General features: G+C 35.3%; 1 protein-coding gene across 1 annotated transcript; it reads left to right on the top strand.

Moving 5' to 3' along the window:
- The first annotated feature begins 902 nt into the window (after positions 1–902).
- Positions 903–10340, top strand: LOC104108097 (ABC transporter A family member 7-like). The gene is made up of 18 exons (XM_009617071.4): positions 903–1108; positions 1501–1882; positions 1984–2063; positions 2176–2320; positions 2791–2910; positions 3002–3126; positions 3866–4024; positions 4695–4857; positions 4947–5072; positions 5221–5304; positions 6633–6988; positions 7070–7267; positions 7487–7596; positions 7705–7789; positions 8080–8208; positions 8294–8399; positions 8735–8823; positions 9821–10340. Exons 1-18 carry the CDS (start codon positions 1040–1042, stop codon positions 10118–10120), a joined length of 2826 nt encoding a protein of 941 aa, XP_009615366.1. The 5' UTR covers positions 903–1039; the 3' UTR covers positions 10121–10340.
- Positions 10341–21458: the final 11118 nt, after the last annotated feature.

Raw genomic sequence — 21458 nt, 5'->3', positions numbered from 1 at the left:
ACACTAAAACACTCATTTTTAATCGTTTCTCTCAAAGAACTCTACATTTTCAATAGTTCTACTCAAACAGAGTCTGCTCAAATAGAGTGAACGATTGTCATAGAATTTTTCGCCCATTAGATCATGTGCATAGCTCTGCCTGGAGCCCGCCAAACCCCTAAGCCATCATTTTCAATAGTCAAAGTGTTATCGACGGCTTTGCCAGCATATTTGATCTGAAATACTTTGCCGTCCGGCGAGAATATCGTTACCGATAAGTCACAACATGTTCCTATGTTGCTCATTTTTTTAAGTTTCGATTCCTTTGTTGTGAAATACTATGGTTTTTACTGATTCAATTTAAGTCCGAAGATTTTTTGCTTTGGAACTATGAACGACGGAACATGCAGAGGAAGAGGAAAAGAGTTTTTTTTTTGTGTCAAGACAGAAGAAGAATTGGAAGGAAATGAGAAGTGTTAACGAAAAAATAAAAGAAAAAGGAAGAGATAAGAGGACTGTGATGAGAGGGGTAACGAAGAAGATGAGGAGGGGGTACCTGAAGGCATTTGGTTTTTTGTTTTAATTTTTAGTTTCTGTCTTTTTTTAGTATTTTTTATTCCAATAAACTGAATTCAGTGTCTAATTTGCGTGATTGGTAGGCACTATTGCCACATCACACACGGTGTTGCCATATAAGCATGGTCAACGGGCAAAGATATTTAATAATACTTATTCTGTCAACTTTGCCTTGCAAGAGAGAAATTAGACCGCGTGATGCAAAGGGCAGTTTAGTCATTAAGGCAGCCTCCTTCACCCATAATGAATAGGACATGAAAGGGCAATTTCGTCAGCTTAGATAAGTTCAAAAGAAAAAGAAGAGGGCACTCAAACTGGAGATGCTATATAAAGGAGATTCGGCAAATTGAGGGAAACGTCTTTTCATTCTGAGTTCTAAAAGTGGAGATTTCTCAACGAGCTCTCTTTCACTAACTTCTAAACAAGTTTAAAAATAAAAAATAGAATACTTGCACTTAAAAAAAGTTGAAACAAAGCTGCGGCCATGGCGGATGGTCCAGCGAGCTTCTGGACTCAAGCCAATGCTTTGCTCAGAAAGAATTTGACTTTTCAGGTTTGTTTAATTGTTTCTGAATTTATGGCGCCGTCTCAATATGGTTAAATTGAATTTAACTCTGCTTTTTGCAATTCAAGTTCAAGATTTAGTTACCTCTTTGGCCTGTTGTTGGATGTTATTTTTTGTTGGGTTCACTTCTGTCCATGATATTGTAAAATTTATAATTGACGTTTAAAGGTTGGCCTTATTCCGTTTTTTCAGAATGATAATTTTTTAATTAAGTGGTTCTATTTGTATCTGAAGCAAAAATTAGATCATTTTTTTTTGGTTGAGTATACATCATATATTGTTTGGAAGTAAAAAATGTGATAATTACATATTGAGTTGTTTCTGTGATTTCATGATTCTATTCTGAAATGGTATGTTGTTTCCTTCTCGTTTTGTCGCAGAAACGAGATGTTAAGTCAAATATTCGCCTCATTTTGGTCCCTATCGTACTTTGTTTATTGCTAGTTCTCATTCAAAATTTGGTCAATAAAGAGTTGGATAAACCATCAAACAGATGTGGATGTAAATGTGTTGACACAAATGGTGATGGCAAATGTGAAGAAGTTTGTGGTATCGAATATTCAGATTTGGACCAAGTCGGCAGCTGTCCGATTCCTAGCCCACCGGAATGGCCTCCCTTGTTACAGATACCAGCATCAAAGTATCGTGCTGTTCAAACTGATTCTATTTCATATAGGGACTTGCCTGATGATTCGTGTAAAATATCGGGTTCTTGTCCAGCTACTATACTTCTGACTGGAACTAATCAGACTTTTGGAGAAAGTACGAATTGTTTTGCTTTGATCCTACTATACCTGATGTGAGCGGAGTATTTTCTCTGATGCCGTTTCTAATGTATGTCCAATTAATATGGAACTTGATAGGTATGGGTAGAAATTTTTTCAGCAGTGGATCAACTCTAAATTCCTCTGACATTTTCTATAGCTTAGCCTATAATATCTTGGTGAGCCTCTCTCCATTTAGCTTATGCTATTTTACTTTTTCCCTTGAGATTCGCTGTACATAGGTTCAAAATTTAGTCTCTGTTTGATGGTGAATGCCCTTGAAATTTTCAGGGTTCCGAGTCACAGACTGAGCTTATGAATTTTCTCGAGGCAGCTTTCTTCTCCAACTTGCCAGTCTACAATGTTCGACCTCAATGTCCTCCAAACTCTACATTTTCTTTTCCATTGGAATTTGGTTCTGTAGCTGTTCAGCAAGGTAGTCGATTTATGTTTGTTACTTCTTTCTGACTAGCCTTAGCCTTTTTGATGTTAGATATTGCATGTGTATAATTTGTAAATGCATGAAGAAGGCACACGGTTTAGGTTGAAAAAGTAGATATCTTCTGGTAATAAGTGACATACGGTTAGTTTAACGTGTCGCCATTGAAGTTGAATCTAGATTTCATGGTTATGGTCTGACCCAAGTAGAATAAATTTCTATTATCGAAGGTCTTATCTTTGAGATGTTGTAGTTCAGTGCTGGACATACTTCTCAAACTACCTGATTGTAATCTTAGGTCTTTACGTTTACGCATTCATAAACAATTTGCAGATAAGCACATGAGCTGACACTCTTTCTAGGATTAATGCTGCTATATATATGCATAGTCGAGTATTGTCAAAGAAAATTAGACTCTTCCAAGCAAACAAGCTTATATCTTTTCCATATTGGGTTAATATATGCAGAGATAAGCTGTGTGAAAGGTTTACACTTGTGGCGTAATAGTTCTTATGAGATCAATGATGAGCTTTATAAAGGTTACAGGAAGGGGAATCCAGTGGGAAAGATAAACGAGATAATAGCAGGTTCTTCTGGTGCTCTCTGCATAAATGTCCTAATGCATAGCCATGCTATTTCAAGATCATCTTAACAACGTATGATCTCTTTTTTTTGCAGCATATGATTTCTTTAATTCAAACAGAAATGGTTTCAATGTGAATATTTGGTATAACTCTACGTATAAGGATGACACAGGCAATCGACCTATGTCATTGACAAGGGTTCCTCGTTCAGTGAATTTGGTAAACCTTCCAATTTCTACTTCCATGTTCTTCTGTATGCAAATTATCCTTGACCCTTGCAAGTTTTGTATTGTCTTGATAATCCAAAGTAAAGGGAATCCTTATTAGTATTGAGAGATTCCTGAAAGTGAGTTCCATTTACTTGAGTTGGGCATGACAATGCAAGGGATGAATATTTGGAGAACTCAGTGCATTTAGCTTTAACATATCGTTCCCGTGTCCCCTGCTTTATGATGCCCTTAATCTCTCAAATACATTTATATGTCTTGAGACATGAGTCTGTATAAATAATTAAATGCATTTACATATCTACACGCACACGCACACGCACAGATATATAAATAAGATTTGCTGTATGCTTTTAAAGTCGGAAAGATTTGTCTTAATTTTATACTCTATGAGTGCCTTGTCTAGATTACCCTGATCATATCTGTGCTTCGTATTGATACTATCTGGATCAAATATCTTCATTTTCATTGACAAATGTCATTGTGAGCTCTTAAATTGTGAAATTTTCCAGTTAATTAGCAAGAACCATATTGTATCAACTTTGACCGTTACTGTTCCTTATCCTACTAGCAATTCAAAGGTCATTTGATTTTCTTCACATTGCACTTCTTCTTGACTGAATGGAATGAATATCTATATCTACAATGTTTTTTGATTATTTATGAGCAACTAAATAAAGTTGTATTGAACATATTTAAGTAACTTAATTTTTGCTAAATGTCATGTACAGGCATCAAATGCCTACCTTCAGTTTTTACTTGGACCTTCTGCAAGAATGCTGTTTGAGTTTGTCAAAGAAATGCCCAAAGCAGAAACAAAACTCAAGCTGGACTTTGCTTCTCTCCTGGGACCACTATTCTTTACATGGGTGGTTTCTCAACTTTTTCCTGTAAGTAAATATGTTTTATTCTATTTTGAAGAACTTGTTCAGTTGACAGTCTCAATCATGTTAGACAAATCTGTTTTCTATTAAATCTATCCATTGATGCCAACTTGTCAGCTATCCATTTCCTAGACAACTTTCTTGGCATTCATCAACTGCCTTGTTTAGTATTTACCTCTTTTTATGTGTTAAGAGTCACGAGGAGTGAAAGTTATCACCTTATTCAGTCATACTGTATGAGTTTTAAGCCTTTTTTTTGGCTGAACATGGTTTATTTCATGGTTCATGTACGAGTAGGAAGACTGAGTATTTGATGGGCGAATTACAGTCTTTAAGGCCTCTTAAGCTGTTAATTTAGTTATTCCAAGAAATACTTACTAGAATTCATCGCAGCAAACATACAAAAGGCTTAAACTTCTTTCATAGTGTCAGGCTTCTTTAACTCGGTACTTTGTCGATCATGAGATATGTACTGTAGCTTTTGACGATCAGTATTTCTGAAACTGCTCCAGTGTTTATTTTCCTTAAAACAGTATCTTGCCTGGTTAAGTTTATCTTATTAATTTGTAACACAGTAATTGCATATGCTTATACTGATGTTATATTTTTTATTATTATATGGTTCTATTTAATTCTTTATGCTTGTCATATTTATCGCATGATTAATTGTTCGCAGGTTGTTTTGATAGCTCTAGTTTATGAGAAGCAGCAGAAACTAAGAATCATGATGAAAATGCATGGACTTGCGGATGGTCCCTATTGGATGATTTCTTATTCTTATTTTTTGGTCGTATCTTCTATATACATGTTATGTTTTGTGATTTTCGGCTCATTAGTAGGTAATTCTACTGCTACTCTGTTGACCCTTGTATATTAAATGGATTTGGCTGATACAAATTTCCTGTTTTCCCCTTATTTCCTTTTGCAGGCTTGAAGTTTTTTTTGCTTAATGATTACAGCATCCAGTTCGTGTTTTACTTCATTTACATAAACTTGCAAGTGTCCCTTGCTTTTCTGGTTGCTGCATTTTTCTCGAATGTTAAGACAGCTACAGGTTTGATAACTGCAATAGAAGTTGGTGTTAATATTGCATGGATTTCATATGAAACAGAATGTTTATGAGAAGGATGAAGCAATTTTTCATATTAACCTTCAGCAACTAACATGATATGACTAATTCTGTTTACTTGACATTGTAACAGTCATCGGCTATATGATGGTGTTTGCAAACGGACTCTTGGCAGCATTCCTTTTCCAGTTCTTTCTCCAGGATGAATCATTTCCCAGTAAGTTCAGAAATACTAAGGCTGTCTCGCTAACTCTTTGATCGTCAACTATAAATCATGATTTTCATAGTTGTACCACCTAGTCACCTTCCAGATTGATGATAACTCTGTTTTATTGTAGCAGTATATTTGTACTGACCTGAAGTTCATTAGGGACCTTTGAGGGGATTGCATCATTCAATTTCTACTGTGAAAATTTAATAGCATGATGGTTGTCTCTTTTATCTGCTTATCTAGAGCTCTTAGTAAATAGTTAACAAATATCGTTAAAGGGAAGGAGAATACTGTCTGAGAAAGGGTGACAGGAGGGGGCAAAAGATTGGTCAGGGGATTTTTGAGAAGGTTGGGTGAAAGGCGGTAAAGGGTCAGGAGAGAAGAAGGATTCATATGCATCATACATGTAAAAGTCAAAAGAAGGAAAGTTAAATGATTAGAGGCTTCAGCCCAACATCATTCTCTACCACCGTGTCCCGACTATAAAACTCGTTCTTTCTCCTGACCGTAATCTCTCTCTCTCTCTCTCTCTCTACATATATATATATATATATATCCCGGAATTGTTCCATCCCCGTATATATATATACACACACACACAACTGTGGTCTTTTTACATTTTTTGTTGGATTTACTGATCGAATGTTGGTATGAATTTTCTGTCTTCATATTGTAGTGTTACCATATCCTATGAGGCTGGATTATAGAAATGTAGAAGGAGAGGAGGAGAAGTAAATGAGGGGATGGAACAATTCAGGGGGTTAGCAAGCCTTCCATGTTCATGCCTTTTAATATCTCCAGCCTTTGGATGATATATATATATATATATATATATATATATATATATATATATATATATATATATATATATATACAACTGTGGTCTTTTGCATTTTTCTGTTGGATTTACTGCTCGAATGTCGGTATGAATTTTCTGTCTTGATATTGTAGTGTTACCATATCCTAAGAGGCTGGATTATAGAAATGTAGAAGGAGAGGTAAATGAGGGGATGGGACAATTCAGGGGGTTAGAAACCCTTCCATGTTAATGCTTTTTAATATCTCCAGGCTTTGCATGATTATAGGGAACAAATTACTGTGTTCATTTTAACTTTCCCTTCTTTACCAAGGAGCACAGAAGCTATATACTTTCATTAGGTGAAGAAAATCAACTTCTTCTCTTTTCCTTCCCTTCTGTGCCTTATGATTAAGATAGTGATCTGATTCTTTTGCCTTCATTTCTCCTGATATGTTGTTCTATAAAAGAAAGTTCTGTTTGATTTTGTTTTTCACTTTTGTATACTAATCTGGTAATTTCTGTCATGACATTGAAGGAGGCTGGATTATAGTTATGGAGATATATCCTGGATTTTCTCTTTTTCGTGGATTATATGAGTTTTCCCAATATGCTTTCAATGCTAATTATATGGGAACAGATGGTATGAGATGGAAAGATTTGAGTGATGGAAAAAATGGGATGAAGGATGTCCTAATAATAATGATAGTGCAGTGGTTGGTCTTTCTCTTTCTTGCTTATTACATTGATCAGATTGCATCATCAGGGAAAGATCCCCTATTTTTCTTGTGGAGCTCCCGAAAGAAGCCTTCACCTTCCTTCAGGAAACATAGTTTACGAAGGCAGGGTTCTAAAGTTTTCGTACAAATGGAGAAACCTGATGTTGCCCAGGAGGTAAACATTTAATTATCTGGTGAAAAACATTATGTTTGTTCCTATCTACAAAACTAACCATATGGGACCTCCTTTCAACAGAGGGAGAGAGTTGAACAGTTACTCGAATCAAGTACAAGTCATGCCATCATTTGTGACAATTTGAAAAAGGTTTATCCAGGGAAAGACGGAAACCCTGAGAAATTTGCAGTGAGAGGATTGTCACTTGCTTTGCCTCAAGGGGAATGTTTTGGTATGCTTGGTCCCAACGGTGCTGGCAAAACTACTTTTATTAATATGGTCAGTCCTGTGGTCTGTCTTGTGTTAGCTATATCTTTGTAATTCTTTTAAGTTTTAGTCACTCAAGGATGTGACCTTAATGTGTACATAACTTTAAAACACATTCTTAGTGCCCTTCATTTTGTAGACAGATGTGCTGTATACTGATTTTCTGTTTCTTTATTTAGATTGCTAAACCTGAAAACTCTACACCCTTGAGTGACAATTTTCTGCTAACAGATGATTGGGCTCATAAAACCAAGCTCCGGTACTGCATATGCTCAGGGTATGGATATACGAACAAACATGGATATGATATACACCAACATGGGTGTATGTCCGCAGCATGAGTAAGAATCTACTTTTTCTTAAGTTAAGTCGACACTTGATCCCTCCCCCTTCCTGCAAATTTCAGTGTCCTAATACTGATTGTTTTTTCATTTGGACATTTGTTTCAGCTTACTTTGGGAAAAGTTAACAGGAAGGGAGCACCTACTTTTCTATGGAAGGCTTAAAAATCTTAAAGGATCAGTCCTGACACAAGTAAGTTAATGGCTCACGTCTTAACTTCTACTTGGGCTTATGAGAAGTGCTTGTAGAATTAGCTTATCGTCCAAAAGCTGTTAGAGCAGAAACGCTGATTCAGCTAAGTTACAGACTATTAGTATAACTGATTACCCCCCTCCCCCCAAGGTCCTTAAAGTACATCTAATCTTCAAGTTTTGGGGTTGGGAATACGGGCAATGCATTGTATAGGCAACCTGAAAGACAAAATCTTGATAAACTTGACTCCTCATCCAAAGCAGTAACTTCTTTTACTTTTCTGCCTACAGGCAGTTGAAGAATCTCTTAAGAATGTCAACTTATTTCATGGGGGCGTTGCTGACAAGCAAGCTGGGAAATACAGTGGAGGTATGAAGAGGAGGCTAAGTGTTGCAATTTCACTGATCGGAGATCCTAAGGTATGTTAATTCTACCATCCATCCTCATGGGAAGACATTCGGAGTTATGTGTATTCATATTCTTGTGGTTTATGAAATATTCCAGGTTGTCTACATGGATGAGCCCAGTACTGGACTGGATCCAGCTTCGCGACATAACTTATGGAATGTTGTCAAACGTGCAAAGCAAGATAGAGCAATTATTCTCACAAGTAATTTAACATTACTTCTCTTGTTTCTTTGTTTCCCCCTTTGACATGAATAAACTATGTGCCCTCAGGGCAGTACTAACCAGTTGTATTAAGGGTTTCTCCAAATTCTGTTCTTTATGAACATTACAAAGTAATCTTTGAAGTACTGATAAATGATAATGGGAGATATGCATTGTACACCAGTTGGTTGTCATTCCACATTAATTCATATGTGAATTTTACATCCCAGCCCAGCATACATTGGACATTGCACACCTGAACTCTTTCCTAGTTCCTTTCTTACCACTGGTTAATGAGATCATTAATATGACTACTCATAAGGATAACCATTTCAGCCCATTCCATGGAAGAAGCAGAGCATCTATGTGATCGACTAGGAATATTCGTTGATGGCAGCTTGCAGTGCATAGGAAATCCCAAAGAGGTACTTTCAAGCTTTTCTATATTTTCAAAATCCTGTATATTTCCGGTTTTGGTGCACTGGATTGTTACTGTGCCTTCTCTAGCTGTTGTGAGATTATGGTGTCAGATATTCCACTGATACGAGTAATAATGTGTGCCTAAGTAAAGAAAGAAGGGAAATGGAGACTTATAGGATGTTTGGCCAAACTTCTAAAATCTGCTTATTTTGAGAAGTGTTTTTCTCAAAAGTGCTTTTTTAAAAAGTATTTTTGAAGTGTAGAGTGTTCATAACATTAGTATTGGCACGCAGTCTCGTTTTCTGTTGGTAGTAGGTTGTTATTACTAACCGTTATTTTCTTTCATTGTTGATCGCTTTACTGTCTTGTTGTTTTATTCTGCTTTTATATGGCTTTTTGATACTGTCCCTTTTTGCCTATATTTTCATTAATGTGGTACTTATAATATCCTGACGCGAGGGTCTATTGGAAACAGCCTCTCTATCCTTACAAGGTAGGAGTAGGGTCTGCGTACACACTATCCTCCCCAAACCCCACGGTGGGGGATAATATTGGGTATATTGTTGTTGTTGTTGTAAAGAGAAGCAATTTGTATTTGATTAATTAATTTGAAAAACACTTTTGAGCAACAATTAGTGTTTGACAAAGCTTTTAAAAAGTGTTTCTAAGTGTATTTTTTCAAAAGTATTTTTCAAAAAAGTGCTTTTAGGGGGAAGCTACTATTTTCTGCTTCTCAAAAACTGTTTCTGCTTCTGTTTAAAAGCACTTATTTTACTTTTAAAAGCTTGGCCAAACAGCTTAACTTTGGGAAAAAAGCACTTTCGGTCAAAAAAGCACTTTTGGCTCAAAAAAAAGCTTGGCCATACAGCTAGTAGTAGTCTAATAAGCTGTAAAAAGTAATGATTGCCAGGGCTGAGTAAGTATATTTCTCTTTTGACCTCCCATCTGCTTCTTTTTTATTCTCAAACTGGTCTGACCATTTCTTCTCTTATTGGATAACAGTTGAAGGCAAGATATGGGGGGTCTTATGTGTTTACAATGACAACATCATCAGATAATGAGGAAGAAGTGGAGCACATGGTGCGACACCTATCCCCAAATGCCAACAGGATATACCATATATCTGGGACACAGAAGTTTGAGTTGCCAAAGCAAGAGGTTAGAATTGCAGATGTATTTCAAGCAGTTGAGAAAGCAAAGAGTAAATTCACAGTTTATGCTTGGGGTTTGGCTGATACAACTTTAGAGGATGTGTTTATCAAGGTTGCTCGCAGTGCTCAGGCTTTCAATGTTCTCTCTTAACATCCATATTTGCATTTAGCACCAATGTCCATATTTTATTGCGGCTCAAGTTTTTCATTTTGTGATGATTTTTTTTAATCACTGTCATACATTTGTGTTACTAGATATATATTTTTTTTGATACATTGGAAAAAAATGTAAATATCATTTGTAATAATACAGTTCGCTTCTCAACATTTGTTTCATATAGAAGTGTCGACGACTCAAAAATTTTCCGTAATGTCTATATATTTCTTGTTTCTTATTTAAATGACTACTCAGAGAGATACGTGGCATATGGACTCTGCAGAAAGTTATTTTTGGTGAGAGTTTGAAAGCCATGAAAGAGATGAGAGAAGTGTGATGATTTCTTCCCAAGTGAACCATAACAACCAATATTCAGAATGCAACAGAGGTCATTTTGTCGAAGTTAGAGTTCTTTTTCAGTGATCAGAGTATTGGATTTGGAGAAAAAGCCAAATAATTGCAGAAGCCCGAAAAAAGGTACGTCCAACTGCAGCCAAGGCAGAGAAGAGTTCCGAAGCAGGATGTGCAAATTCTTTTGAAACTAACAACCCAACTGAAGCTTGGACCTGAAAACAACCCAGCTGAGGAAGAGGAGAACATAAAGAAGCTCTATTTGAAAATTCTGGTGAGGGAAAGAGATAAGCCATGGATTTTCAAATAGAGCTTCTTTATCATAGGACAAAAGTGAGCTGAGGAAGAGCAGTTCCATGGCTTCTCTCTCTCTCTCTCTCTCTCTCAAAGTTTCAGTTTTTGCTGAGTAAGGAAGTTAGTTGATGCACTTCATATGCAAGAACAAATGAAGTCACGTCTTTTCCAGGTTAATTTGTTTTTAAATGTTTGCCCCTTCGTTTTTTGTTAAAATGACTTTACATGCCACAGAATCACAGAATCTTGTCCACTAGAGTAGAAAGTTCCAAAGTCAATATGGATTAGGGTGTCGAAATCTGTCCTTGTTTTTTTCTTTTCCTGGAGAGACTTTTTACAAATTAAAGTGTCATAGCATGACGAACTTCAAGTTGTTTCCCATATTTTCTATGGTATTTAGCTTGATTGTTATAAGTACTTGGCATGACTCACATGGAAACCAAGAATTGAAAGATATAGTAGATTAATAATTATTTATACGTTATTTCTATGGGTTTTTTTCTTCCTATTGATGGGTTTGCGAATAAAGTTTCGATTAATAACTGAAAAGTAAAGAAAGTTATATAATAAAACCTATGGATACATATACTTGATAATGTGAGATTTTTTTTGTGGAAATCCGTATAAATTTGGTCTGACTTTCCTGACGTATGTGTCAGCTTGTTATAATAAAGTTGATTGGATATTTGTACAAGTAATTTCTGAGCTTGTTTACTACATGAAGTTAATTGAATATATGCTTGAACAAAGCAATTTCTCACTTTCAAATCATAGGGGAATCACATGTTTGGCCTCGATAAGATCCTATATAAGTCAACTAACAAATCACGTCCATCGGAAGTTTATTGTGATCTTCACTTTGATCTTAGTATTTTGTGATAACTAATTGTTTATGATCTTAACCCCGAAAAAAAATGAATATGTTGACAAGGATGGACAACATGGTCATTTTGCTTTATGTCATGGAGGGCACTTTGGGTTTGCAAAACAACCCACGGATAACCCGTAACTAGTAGAAAATACAAAGCGCACACTCATAGTTAAAATAACACGGGCTAGCCAGTTTTCAGACTGGTCATTGAAAAATAGCCGGCGTTTGCCAAGTCATTGAAAAATAGCCATTATTTTGCTGCAACAAAGACAGGTCCAGCATAATATACTGGAGTTCGGTGCACCTGTGTATGAACTTCTAATATATTATGTTGGACCGATATACTTTGCTGGCTCTAGTATAATATACTGGAGTTCCAGTATATTATACTAGAATTTCAGTATATTATCCTGGAGTTCCAGTATATTATACTGGAGTATTTTTCGGATTTTGAACAATGTTTTCGTTCAGATTTACCTTTACATGAAAAGTGGCTAAATTTCGATGACTTTTGAAACTGTGGCTATTTTTGAATGACCACTTGTAAATCTGGCTATTTTTTAATTTCTCCAACACTCATATTCAGGAATTAGTAACAATGCTACTTTATCTAGCGTTCATACTAAAAGTCGATTGCATGAAATTCATGCACACATTTATTACTTTACTAATTTCATATTAATATACGTAAATCTTCAATCAATTATTTATATTACTGAACAACAAATAAAATTTATTAATAAATTATATACAAAAGGAAAGACTGGGTAATGCAGTTTCATGGATAAATTTCAATAATTTTTGTAAATGCTGAAAATTAATGTTGTTACATAATCTAACTACTATGTTATGAATACAAATTAATGTTGTTGCATAATATAGTGGTCTTAAACTGCAAACTATAGGAGAATAATTTTTTCGTCATTTGATTAATTTCTTGGCAGATCAAACTTTGGATCGGGTAATTTAAAGCAACAATTATTCAAAATTTTAGAAAGGCAGAATGGCCTAAATAACACTTATACTTGAGCCACTTTGTCATGCCGGTTCCCAAACTTAACAATTTACCAATTGAACACTTGCACTCCTTCAAATCGTGTATAATAAATGCTTATGATACGAGGCTTATCCTATGTGTCATATTTGGCTTTAGTGTGTGATTCACACGCCTATAAGGGGCGTGAGGGCAGTTAAAAAAGCCCTAACGGTAATAATGTGGCCTATTTAACAGCCATTTTCTTCTTTCTACCTTATTCTCCATTGTTGAACATTATAGAAGCCGATTTCTATCCAAATTTGATGCCTTTTTCTTTCTCGTGTTAGCTTTAACAGTGAAAAATAGATTTTTTTTGCTGGGATTCTTCATTGCCCATCAATTTGTGCCATCTCCTTTTCTTTTGAAAGTCGATTTTTTCTTCTTCTCGGGCAAGAAATAAGCTACTGCCGCGTCCTCTCCTTCAGCAATGAAGAAGGAACCTTTGTGTTATTGTGGACTTGCTGCAGATCTTAAAATGTCACGAACACCCACCAATCATGGAAGAAGGTTCCTAGGCTGCCGAAGATATGAGATTGGTGAAGGTTGTGACTTTTTTCGATGGGTTGATCTTGCGATTGAGGAAGAATACTATAAGACTCTTCTTGCGGGTCTTATTAAGAGGAGTGATCGATGCCATTGTCAGAGAAGACAAGGAAGGTCGAAGTTCAGAGTTGCTGCTATTATAATTGCGGTTGTAGTTGTTCTAATGTTAGCTCTTATGTTATGTGTTTAAGATTGATAGCGTACTTTCTTATTTCCTGGGTCTAGGCTACATATTTTGTATTGATGTGAGATTTTGTTCATGGAATATATTGACAAAGGTTCCATTACAGCAACAAGTACATGAACTACTAATATCATGGCATGTTATATGCACTTAATAAAACATCCAAAATAAGGAAGTTGCTTTACAAACTATTGTCTACGATAGGCGTTCAACAAAAACATACATAATCAAATAGCTTTACAAAATATTGTCTACCATAGGCAGTTAACAAAAATATCCATCATTAAGTCTTCAAAATATCGGTTGATCACTTCAATTAATATCTGTTGTGGCTTAGTTGCTTGGTGTGGATTGTGTCTTTGGTGTGACTTAAGTGGTTGTAGCAGAGTTTGCCCTTCTGTAACTCTGTTCTTGCAGCTGCCTTTGTGTAACTGCAGTTCGACCCTTCCACTTTGGTCCAGGGGGTTTGAACCTAAGTTCAATATTGGTAGGGACAAAACTTATGAGTGTAGAAGGATTGTGTACTACTTTGTCAGTAGTTCCAGACTGCACAAAGATAAAAGGTTGTGAGTGAGAGATTATCTAGTAAACCATATCTGTTGATTGTGTAATTAAGTGAAAATATTTACCCTCTGTATCACAGTGCCAATTGAATCAAATAACACACCATATCCTGCTGCCTTTGGTCTCTTAGACCCTGCATTTGCACCACATCTTCTAGGCTCACTGGTCTTCCTTTTTGGACCTCCAGCAACATTAGTTGATTGTTGTGTGCTTGGATCAGTGATTGGTTGATGGAAGGTGCCACTTTCCATAGTTGAAGCTGTTGTTGCTGATTCAGTTGTTGCCGATGCACTTGCAGCTGCTGTTGCTGATGCACTTCCACTAGTTCCAGCCCTTTCACCTGTTGTTGTTGATGAAGCATTTTCAGCAGTTTTACCTCCAACTGAACTAGTTCCAGCCCTTCCCCCTTGGTTTCTCTACATACACATAACAAAATAAACATTAGTAATTGAATTCATCTGATAATGAACACAAAGAACATTAATACTTACTGCTGATGGACATCCTTTCTTGTTATGTCCAAGAGTCTTGCAAAAAGACCATCTCATTTGTCTCCCTATCCTTGTACCCTTCCCAAACTTCTTCTTTGGTTCATCAACAGCTTTTCTCCCTTTTTTTGGCCTTCCTGACATTGCAGTTATAACAGGTGGCTCAATAGCTGGCAATGTGCTTTTTGGCCACAAATTTATACTAGTTAAAGGTTGAATTAATCTGTTGTATGCCTTAAGGTAGGTGTCCTTCCTATAACAATGGTCAACATATGGACCAACCTCATAGTTCTTATAATGCATTGCTGTAATTGCATGTGCACATGGAATTCCTTTGAGTTGCCATGATCTACAAGTACAGGAACACCTCCTAAAGTCAACAACATGTTTATATGTCCCATCCTGGATCTCATGCCTTATTTCACCATTAAATTTGACTTCATATTTTGCTGCCCTTTGAGCATTTTCTCCAAGTATTTTCATATCCATGGGGTGATATATCACCTACCCATTTTTTAGAAAACTCTCTCATGCTATTCATCCTCTCCATACACTTGATTCTAATTTCCTCTGACATAGTAATGATAGATTTGTGCCTAGCTGCCAATATACAACTATTGAATGTCTCACACGTGTTGTTTTCCACTACATCACACTTACTATGTTCTTTGAAGTATGCCCTACACCATGTCTCCATATTGTATTTCAGTAAGTCTTGAACAATATCTCCCCCCACCTGGTCCATTTCATCCAACTTCTTGCTAAAGTAAACTTTAAATGTAGCTCTTGCACATTGCTAGAATTTTCTTCTTCTTTTCTCACAAGGCCAAGTTTGCTTCCAATTAGCCCAGATATGTATAGCACACAACCTCATCTCAGCATTTGACAATAACTGAGTTATTGCTAGATGAAGACCCTACAATCAACAACATTATATTGTTATAACTTAAACATAAATGAAAACAATTACACTTTAAAGATAAAGTGTTATAAACCATACCTTCTGCATATCAGACATGACTGTCAGCTCTTCTCCTTCAGTTTCTGTCAAGTTTAGATCATGCTTGAGACATCTGATAAACCAAGACCATGTATCATTTGATTCCTTTTCAACTACTGCCTAAGCCACATGGTACATTTGATTATTTCCATCCTTGGAAATACAGGAAATCATTTCACCTTTACATATTTTCTTTAGGAATGCACCATCAAAGCCAATTATGTTTCTGCACCCTTCTAACTATCCAGTTTTTAATACTTCAAGACAGATATAAATGCCCATAAATACCTCCTTTCCAGGTTCTGCATTCTTAGATGTCCTTATCACTACAGTAGTGCCAGGATTAGTAGACTTTAACATTTTAGCATAATCATGAAGCCTAGCAAATTCTTTCTTGTAATCACCTATATTCTCCTTCATAACTATCATTTTTGCTCTTCTACAGGAAGTTTTACTCACATACAGACCATGTACTTTCCTAATTAAGGATTGAATTTGATGAAGCTTAATTTGAGGCTCACTGATTATTCTATCTTTGAAGTTTTTTACAATCCATAGTGGATTACACATCTTGTTCCTTGTCTTCTTGTAGTATTTGTGGACATGGTAGTATGTAATTACCCTAAAATTCCCGGTGCTACCTTCTATGCTGCTAAGAATATGCTATGGACAACCTTTCTTTGTGCAGTTTGCCCTAACCTTTTCCCTCTCATTAGGTTTCAACTTAAGGTTCACACCCTTTTTAATAGAATAGGTCTGCAATGCCTCCCTAAACTGTACAACATTCTCAAATATCATATACAGTTCAAATAATATTTTTTTGCAACTTGTGTCAAAGTAGACCTTCTTACTTAGATTCCTAGCTACTACATCCCTTACATGATCAGGGCCAACAAGTTCTCTTTCATCATCACTACACTCACTACCTGGATCTGAGCTATCAAAATACTGGTCATCCCCTCCTAGTTTCCCTTCATATTTTCCCATTTTGTTCTTATGCATATCTTCAAAACCAGAATCTATACCAACTGGACCATGATAGAATCCTAGGAAGCTCAAATCTATTCAAGGACAAGAATAAAGCTTTGGAATCTCAAAGAGGGCCTTTAACAAGATGTCAAGTTAAAGAGTTGCAAAACAAGGTCATTAGACTTCAAGTGCAAATAAAAAAGTTGTTAATTGGGATGAAGAGCTCAAGGATAAAGGATATGAGTTGTCTAGGTATTATAATTATTTTATGATCCAAATTCATGTCCAAGAAAAGGTGGATTAGATCCCAAAAGACATCCTCTGAAGAAGGTCCAGATCAGGCCACTATTGGACCTATTTGGAACCTAAAAATGTGTCCAAACTTGCAGCCCAATAAGTCATACATGAAGCCATATTTTTATAACATAAAAAGGACTTACTTTCTGTCCAAGAAAGGCTCAATAGTCGTGATAGAAGTTGGGTACAAGTTGGTACCAAGTTTCTTGCAAGTTGCCTTCAAGATTTCCAAGATCCTATTCATGATTGGTTTGGGACTTTCAAGATTCTATCCAAGATTGGTTTTAACTTATTTCCATATATTTTGGTACTAAATTTATTGCTTTCCTAGGTAATTAAGGTTATGTTTTCCTTTTCCTAAGATTGTTGGAGTTATATTTCAAGATTGACTTGGTTTTTGTTTCCTAGTATTTTTTATTTTTCCTAAGGTATTTGGACTTGTTGTCCAAAGTAGTTTAGGACTTTATTTCCTTATTTTTAGGTAGGAATTTAGTGACCCCATCTCTATATAAAGGGGTGTCCTCTTTGTTTTTAGATTTTAGATTATTATAGACAATATCAATAAAAATTGTAAGGTTTTTCTTGCACTCTTGTGTGTAGCTACTCTTGGATTTATTCTTCAACCTTCAAGACTCAACTTAAGGTGGTAAGATTAAACTCTTTCGAAATCTTAGATCACTTCTAGATATTCAAGAAAGGTAATAAGTTTAGGCTTATTGTTGTTCTTGTTATTCTAAAGGGTCGGGTTTCACAATCTATCTCTTGTTTTTAATTCTCTACCAAAGGCGATTAGTTCTTTGTTAGCTAATTGTTATTGTTAGGATTCAACTTCAAGAATAGACTTCTTGAATTCAAGAAACTTTTTCTTGAATTCTATCTATCTTTAATTTTCCGTTATTTATTTTTGTTTCTTTATTTTCTTTTAGCTTCCGCATATTTCTTTATTTTCTTTAGTAATTCTTGGACCTCTATCGTATAGTTATCAAATGGTATCAGAGCATAGGCTAATCAAGATTTCAATCTTGATGATCTTGAGAGGTTCTTGAGCAAAACAAAATCCAAAAAAAAAAAAAAACGAAAATCAGCCAAAAGAAAAGCATTATGGCTCATTATTATTTGTAGAATTCAAGTGTTATTTGGTTTCCAAGTCAAGAAAAGAAACAAGAAGAGGGGATCCTAGTTCTTAAAGATTAAGGTAACTTCTTTCCTTATTCTTGTGGGTTTTGGGTTTCCTAAATTCTTTTCTTATTTTTTCTACATAACCAGAACCTATTCTTCCAAGGTTTTGTCCTTTACTTTTCTTTTCTTTTTCTAACTCCATATTCTTATCACTAAGGGTTGTGACTAGTAAGGTTTATTAATAAATCTAAAGTTTAACGATCAAGAGTTGCTTTGAGTGGAAAAAGGCAAGAGAGGCGAGAACATTAGAGGAAAAAGCCAAAATTTGAGAGATACATAATTCTTCTAATCTTTGTTCAAGATGTTTCAAACAGGTAGTTATAGTGAAAGGAGGCGAGCTATGACTCAACAACTTGAAAAGTCTAACTTACAGTATACTGAATGAAAGGACGACAATGGTAAGATTATTTTTCAAACAAGAGCTAAAGTGATGTCTGCGATTTGTGCCCTTAGAATTGACAAAGAGTTTGGCTATAACTCAATTAGCACTTATATGGTTGAAAAATTGAACTTGCCTTGTGTTGAGCATATTGAACCCTACATGTTGAGAGGAGTAAAGGTAGATAAAAGAGTATTATTACTATTCTCTATTGGAAGGTATGAGGATGCGATCTGGTGTAATATGATTCCCATGAATAATTATCATATCTTGTTGGGAAAGCCATGATATACCTATAGAAGAGCTTCTTATAACATGAAAAAAAAATAGATACTCTTTTGAGGTTAATGGGAAGAAACTTATTCTTGGACCTTTGACTCCCTCACAAATTTATAAAGATGAAAAGACTGTTAAAGAGAATATGAAAAAATATGAGAGAGAAAAGAATGAGAGGAGTAAGGGAGTGCATGTTGACATCCCAAGAGAGGAAAAATGAGAGGTTGTATTGAGTGAAGAGAATGGGATGTCAATTGAGAAAAAGAGTGAGCTTGAGGGAAAAGAAAAGAGAGAAGGTAATGAGATAAGAAAAGTCTTTGAGGTAGAGAGAGAAAAACAAAAGGGTTCGAGTAAAGAAGAAGAAAAAAACTTTAGTGAGAGAAAAGAGGCTAAGGGTGAGGGAAAAGTTAGTTTTGTGATAAAAGCCAAAGAGAGTGTAAGCAAGAATAAAATTTCTTTACTTCCTAACCCATTAACTCATTCTTGTTTTAGTTCTTGTGATTTTGTGCAGCCACGTGTTGAAAGACCTTTTGAAAGGAGAGGTGAGGCGCGAGAAATGGTGGTAAAGGATCCAATTGGATTCCAACATGAATTAGACGAAATTAATTCTTGTTGGATGGTGGAAGATAAAAGCTTGGTTAAATTTTTTGTTATTGAACCTTTTGACTATTTTAATTCTTATTTACAGGTTTATGACATGGAGTTTCCTAAAGCCATTGCTAAGCTGGAATCATTGCATAAAAGAATACAAGGTGATGTTGTTCCATTAGTAAATAAGTCCAAGTATGATATGTATAATTGGTTCATTCACATTCTTGGCCTTCCTAGAACACCTAAGGTATTTTTGGAGGTAATGAACTATACTATTATTTCTTATGTTGGTGACTTTATAATTTTTGTGGATGATGATATTTTGATGCATATCAAGTCATTAACTGTAATATCTAAGTTAAAGTGCAAGAGTAATTTGCTTCCTTTTGAAATTGAGTATGACATAGATGATTATACATTTCAACTTGGTGGAAAGATGCATGAAATTTATAAGAAGAGGCTTGTTAATGAGTTAAATGTTCCTTCTTCTCTTATTCAACTATCTAAATGAGTTTTTATGTGATAAATTGCTAGAATGTGAGTTTTGTTATTTGATGGGAAGTCATTCCTCTAGGCATGTTGATTGTGAGCCTGTAAAAGTGTTTGCTACTATTAAAGAGGATATGCATGATTATTGTGACGTTAGTGATCAAATACTCTTTCATGAACATATCTATGACTCTTTCTGTGACAGTTTGAGCAATTATGTAGAATCCATTGATGTTGTAAATATTATTGGGGAAATTTATAATCATGAGCTTGAATGTATTGAAATTTGTATTTTGAAATTTATGGGTTCTTCTAACCTTTCTGAGAATTTATGTGTTTCTTTGAATAACTTACATGTAGAAGATTCCATGAGATTTATAATTGATACTTGGTTATATCATAAGAGTGTCTTATTTGATACATGTGGCAGAGATACTTGTGTTAAATGGATGCATGACCGATATTTTGTAATTTTTTTGGCATGCACATCTTTGGATTACCTTATTGACAAGATCGCATTGCAAATTTCATTACATAGTGCATCTAAGAGAGGTTTTTATTGAACAACTCTAAGTAGGCATACATTTTATTGGGATGATGATGTTCATATGCTTTATAAAGGAGTATTTACACCTATTAGGCTTAATTGGGTTAAGTGAACACATGGTCACTATTTTGTTTTATTCCTACCATTTTTTCAGATTAGTGGATGCCATTTACTAGTGCGTGACTTTTTTTTTCTTGCAAGGTCGAAATTCGAGGACGAATTTTCTTCAAGAAGAGGGGAATGATAGCATCCTAGGAAGCTCAAATCTATTCAAGGACAAGAATAAAGCTTTGGAATCTCAAAGAGGGCCTTTAACAAGATGTCAAGCTAAAGAGTTGCAAAACAAGGTCATTAGACTTCAAGTGCAAATAAAGAAGTTGTTAATTGAGATGGAGAGCTCAAGGATAAAGGATATGAGTTCTAGGTATTATAATTATTTTATGGTCCAAATTCATGTCCAAGAAAAAGTGGATTAGATCCCAAAAGACATCCTCTGAAGAAGGTCCAGATCAGGCCACTATTGGACCTATTTGGAACCTAAAAATGTGTCCAAACTTGCAGCCCAATAAGTCCTACATGAAGCCACATTTTTATAACATAAAAAGGACTTACTTTCTGCCCAAGAAAGGCTCAATAGGCGTGATAGAAGTTGGGTACAAGTTGGTGCCAAGTTTCTTGCAAGTTGCCTTCAAGATTTTCAAGATCCTATTCATGATTGGTTTGGGACTTTCAAGATTCTATCCAAGATTGGTTTTAACTTATTTCCATATATTTTGGTACTAGATTTATTGCTTTCCTAGGTAATTAAGGTTATGTTTTCCTTTTCCTAAGATTGTTGGAGTTACTTTCCAAGATTGACTTGGTTTTTATTTCCTAGTGTTTTTCCTTTTTCCTAAGGTATTTGGACTTGTTGTCCAAAGTAGTTTAGGACTTTATTTCCTTATTTTTAGGTAGGAATTTCTTGACCCCCTCTCTATATAAAGGGGTGTCCTCTTTGTTTTTAGATTTTAGATTATTATAGATAATATCAATAAAAATTATAAGGTTTTTCTTGCACTCTTGTGTGTAGCTACTCTTGGATTTATTCTTCAACCTTCAAGACTCAACTTAAGGTGGTAAGATTAAACTCTTTCGAAATCTTAGATCACTTCTAGGTATTCAAGAAAGGTGATAAGTTTAGGCTTATTGTTGTTCTTGTTATTCTAAAGGGTCGGGTTTCATAATCTATATCTCTACCAAAGGCGATTAGTTCTTTGTTAGCTAATTGTTATTGT

The sequence above is a fragment of the Nicotiana tomentosiformis genome, chromosome 3 (assembly GCF_000390325.3).
Source record: "Nicotiana tomentosiformis chromosome 3, ASM39032v3, whole genome shotgun sequence".
NCBI classification, from domain to species: domain Eukaryota; kingdom Viridiplantae; phylum Streptophyta; class Magnoliopsida; order Solanales; family Solanaceae; genus Nicotiana; species Nicotiana tomentosiformis.
This window is presented reverse-complemented; position numbering and strand designations above follow the sequence as displayed.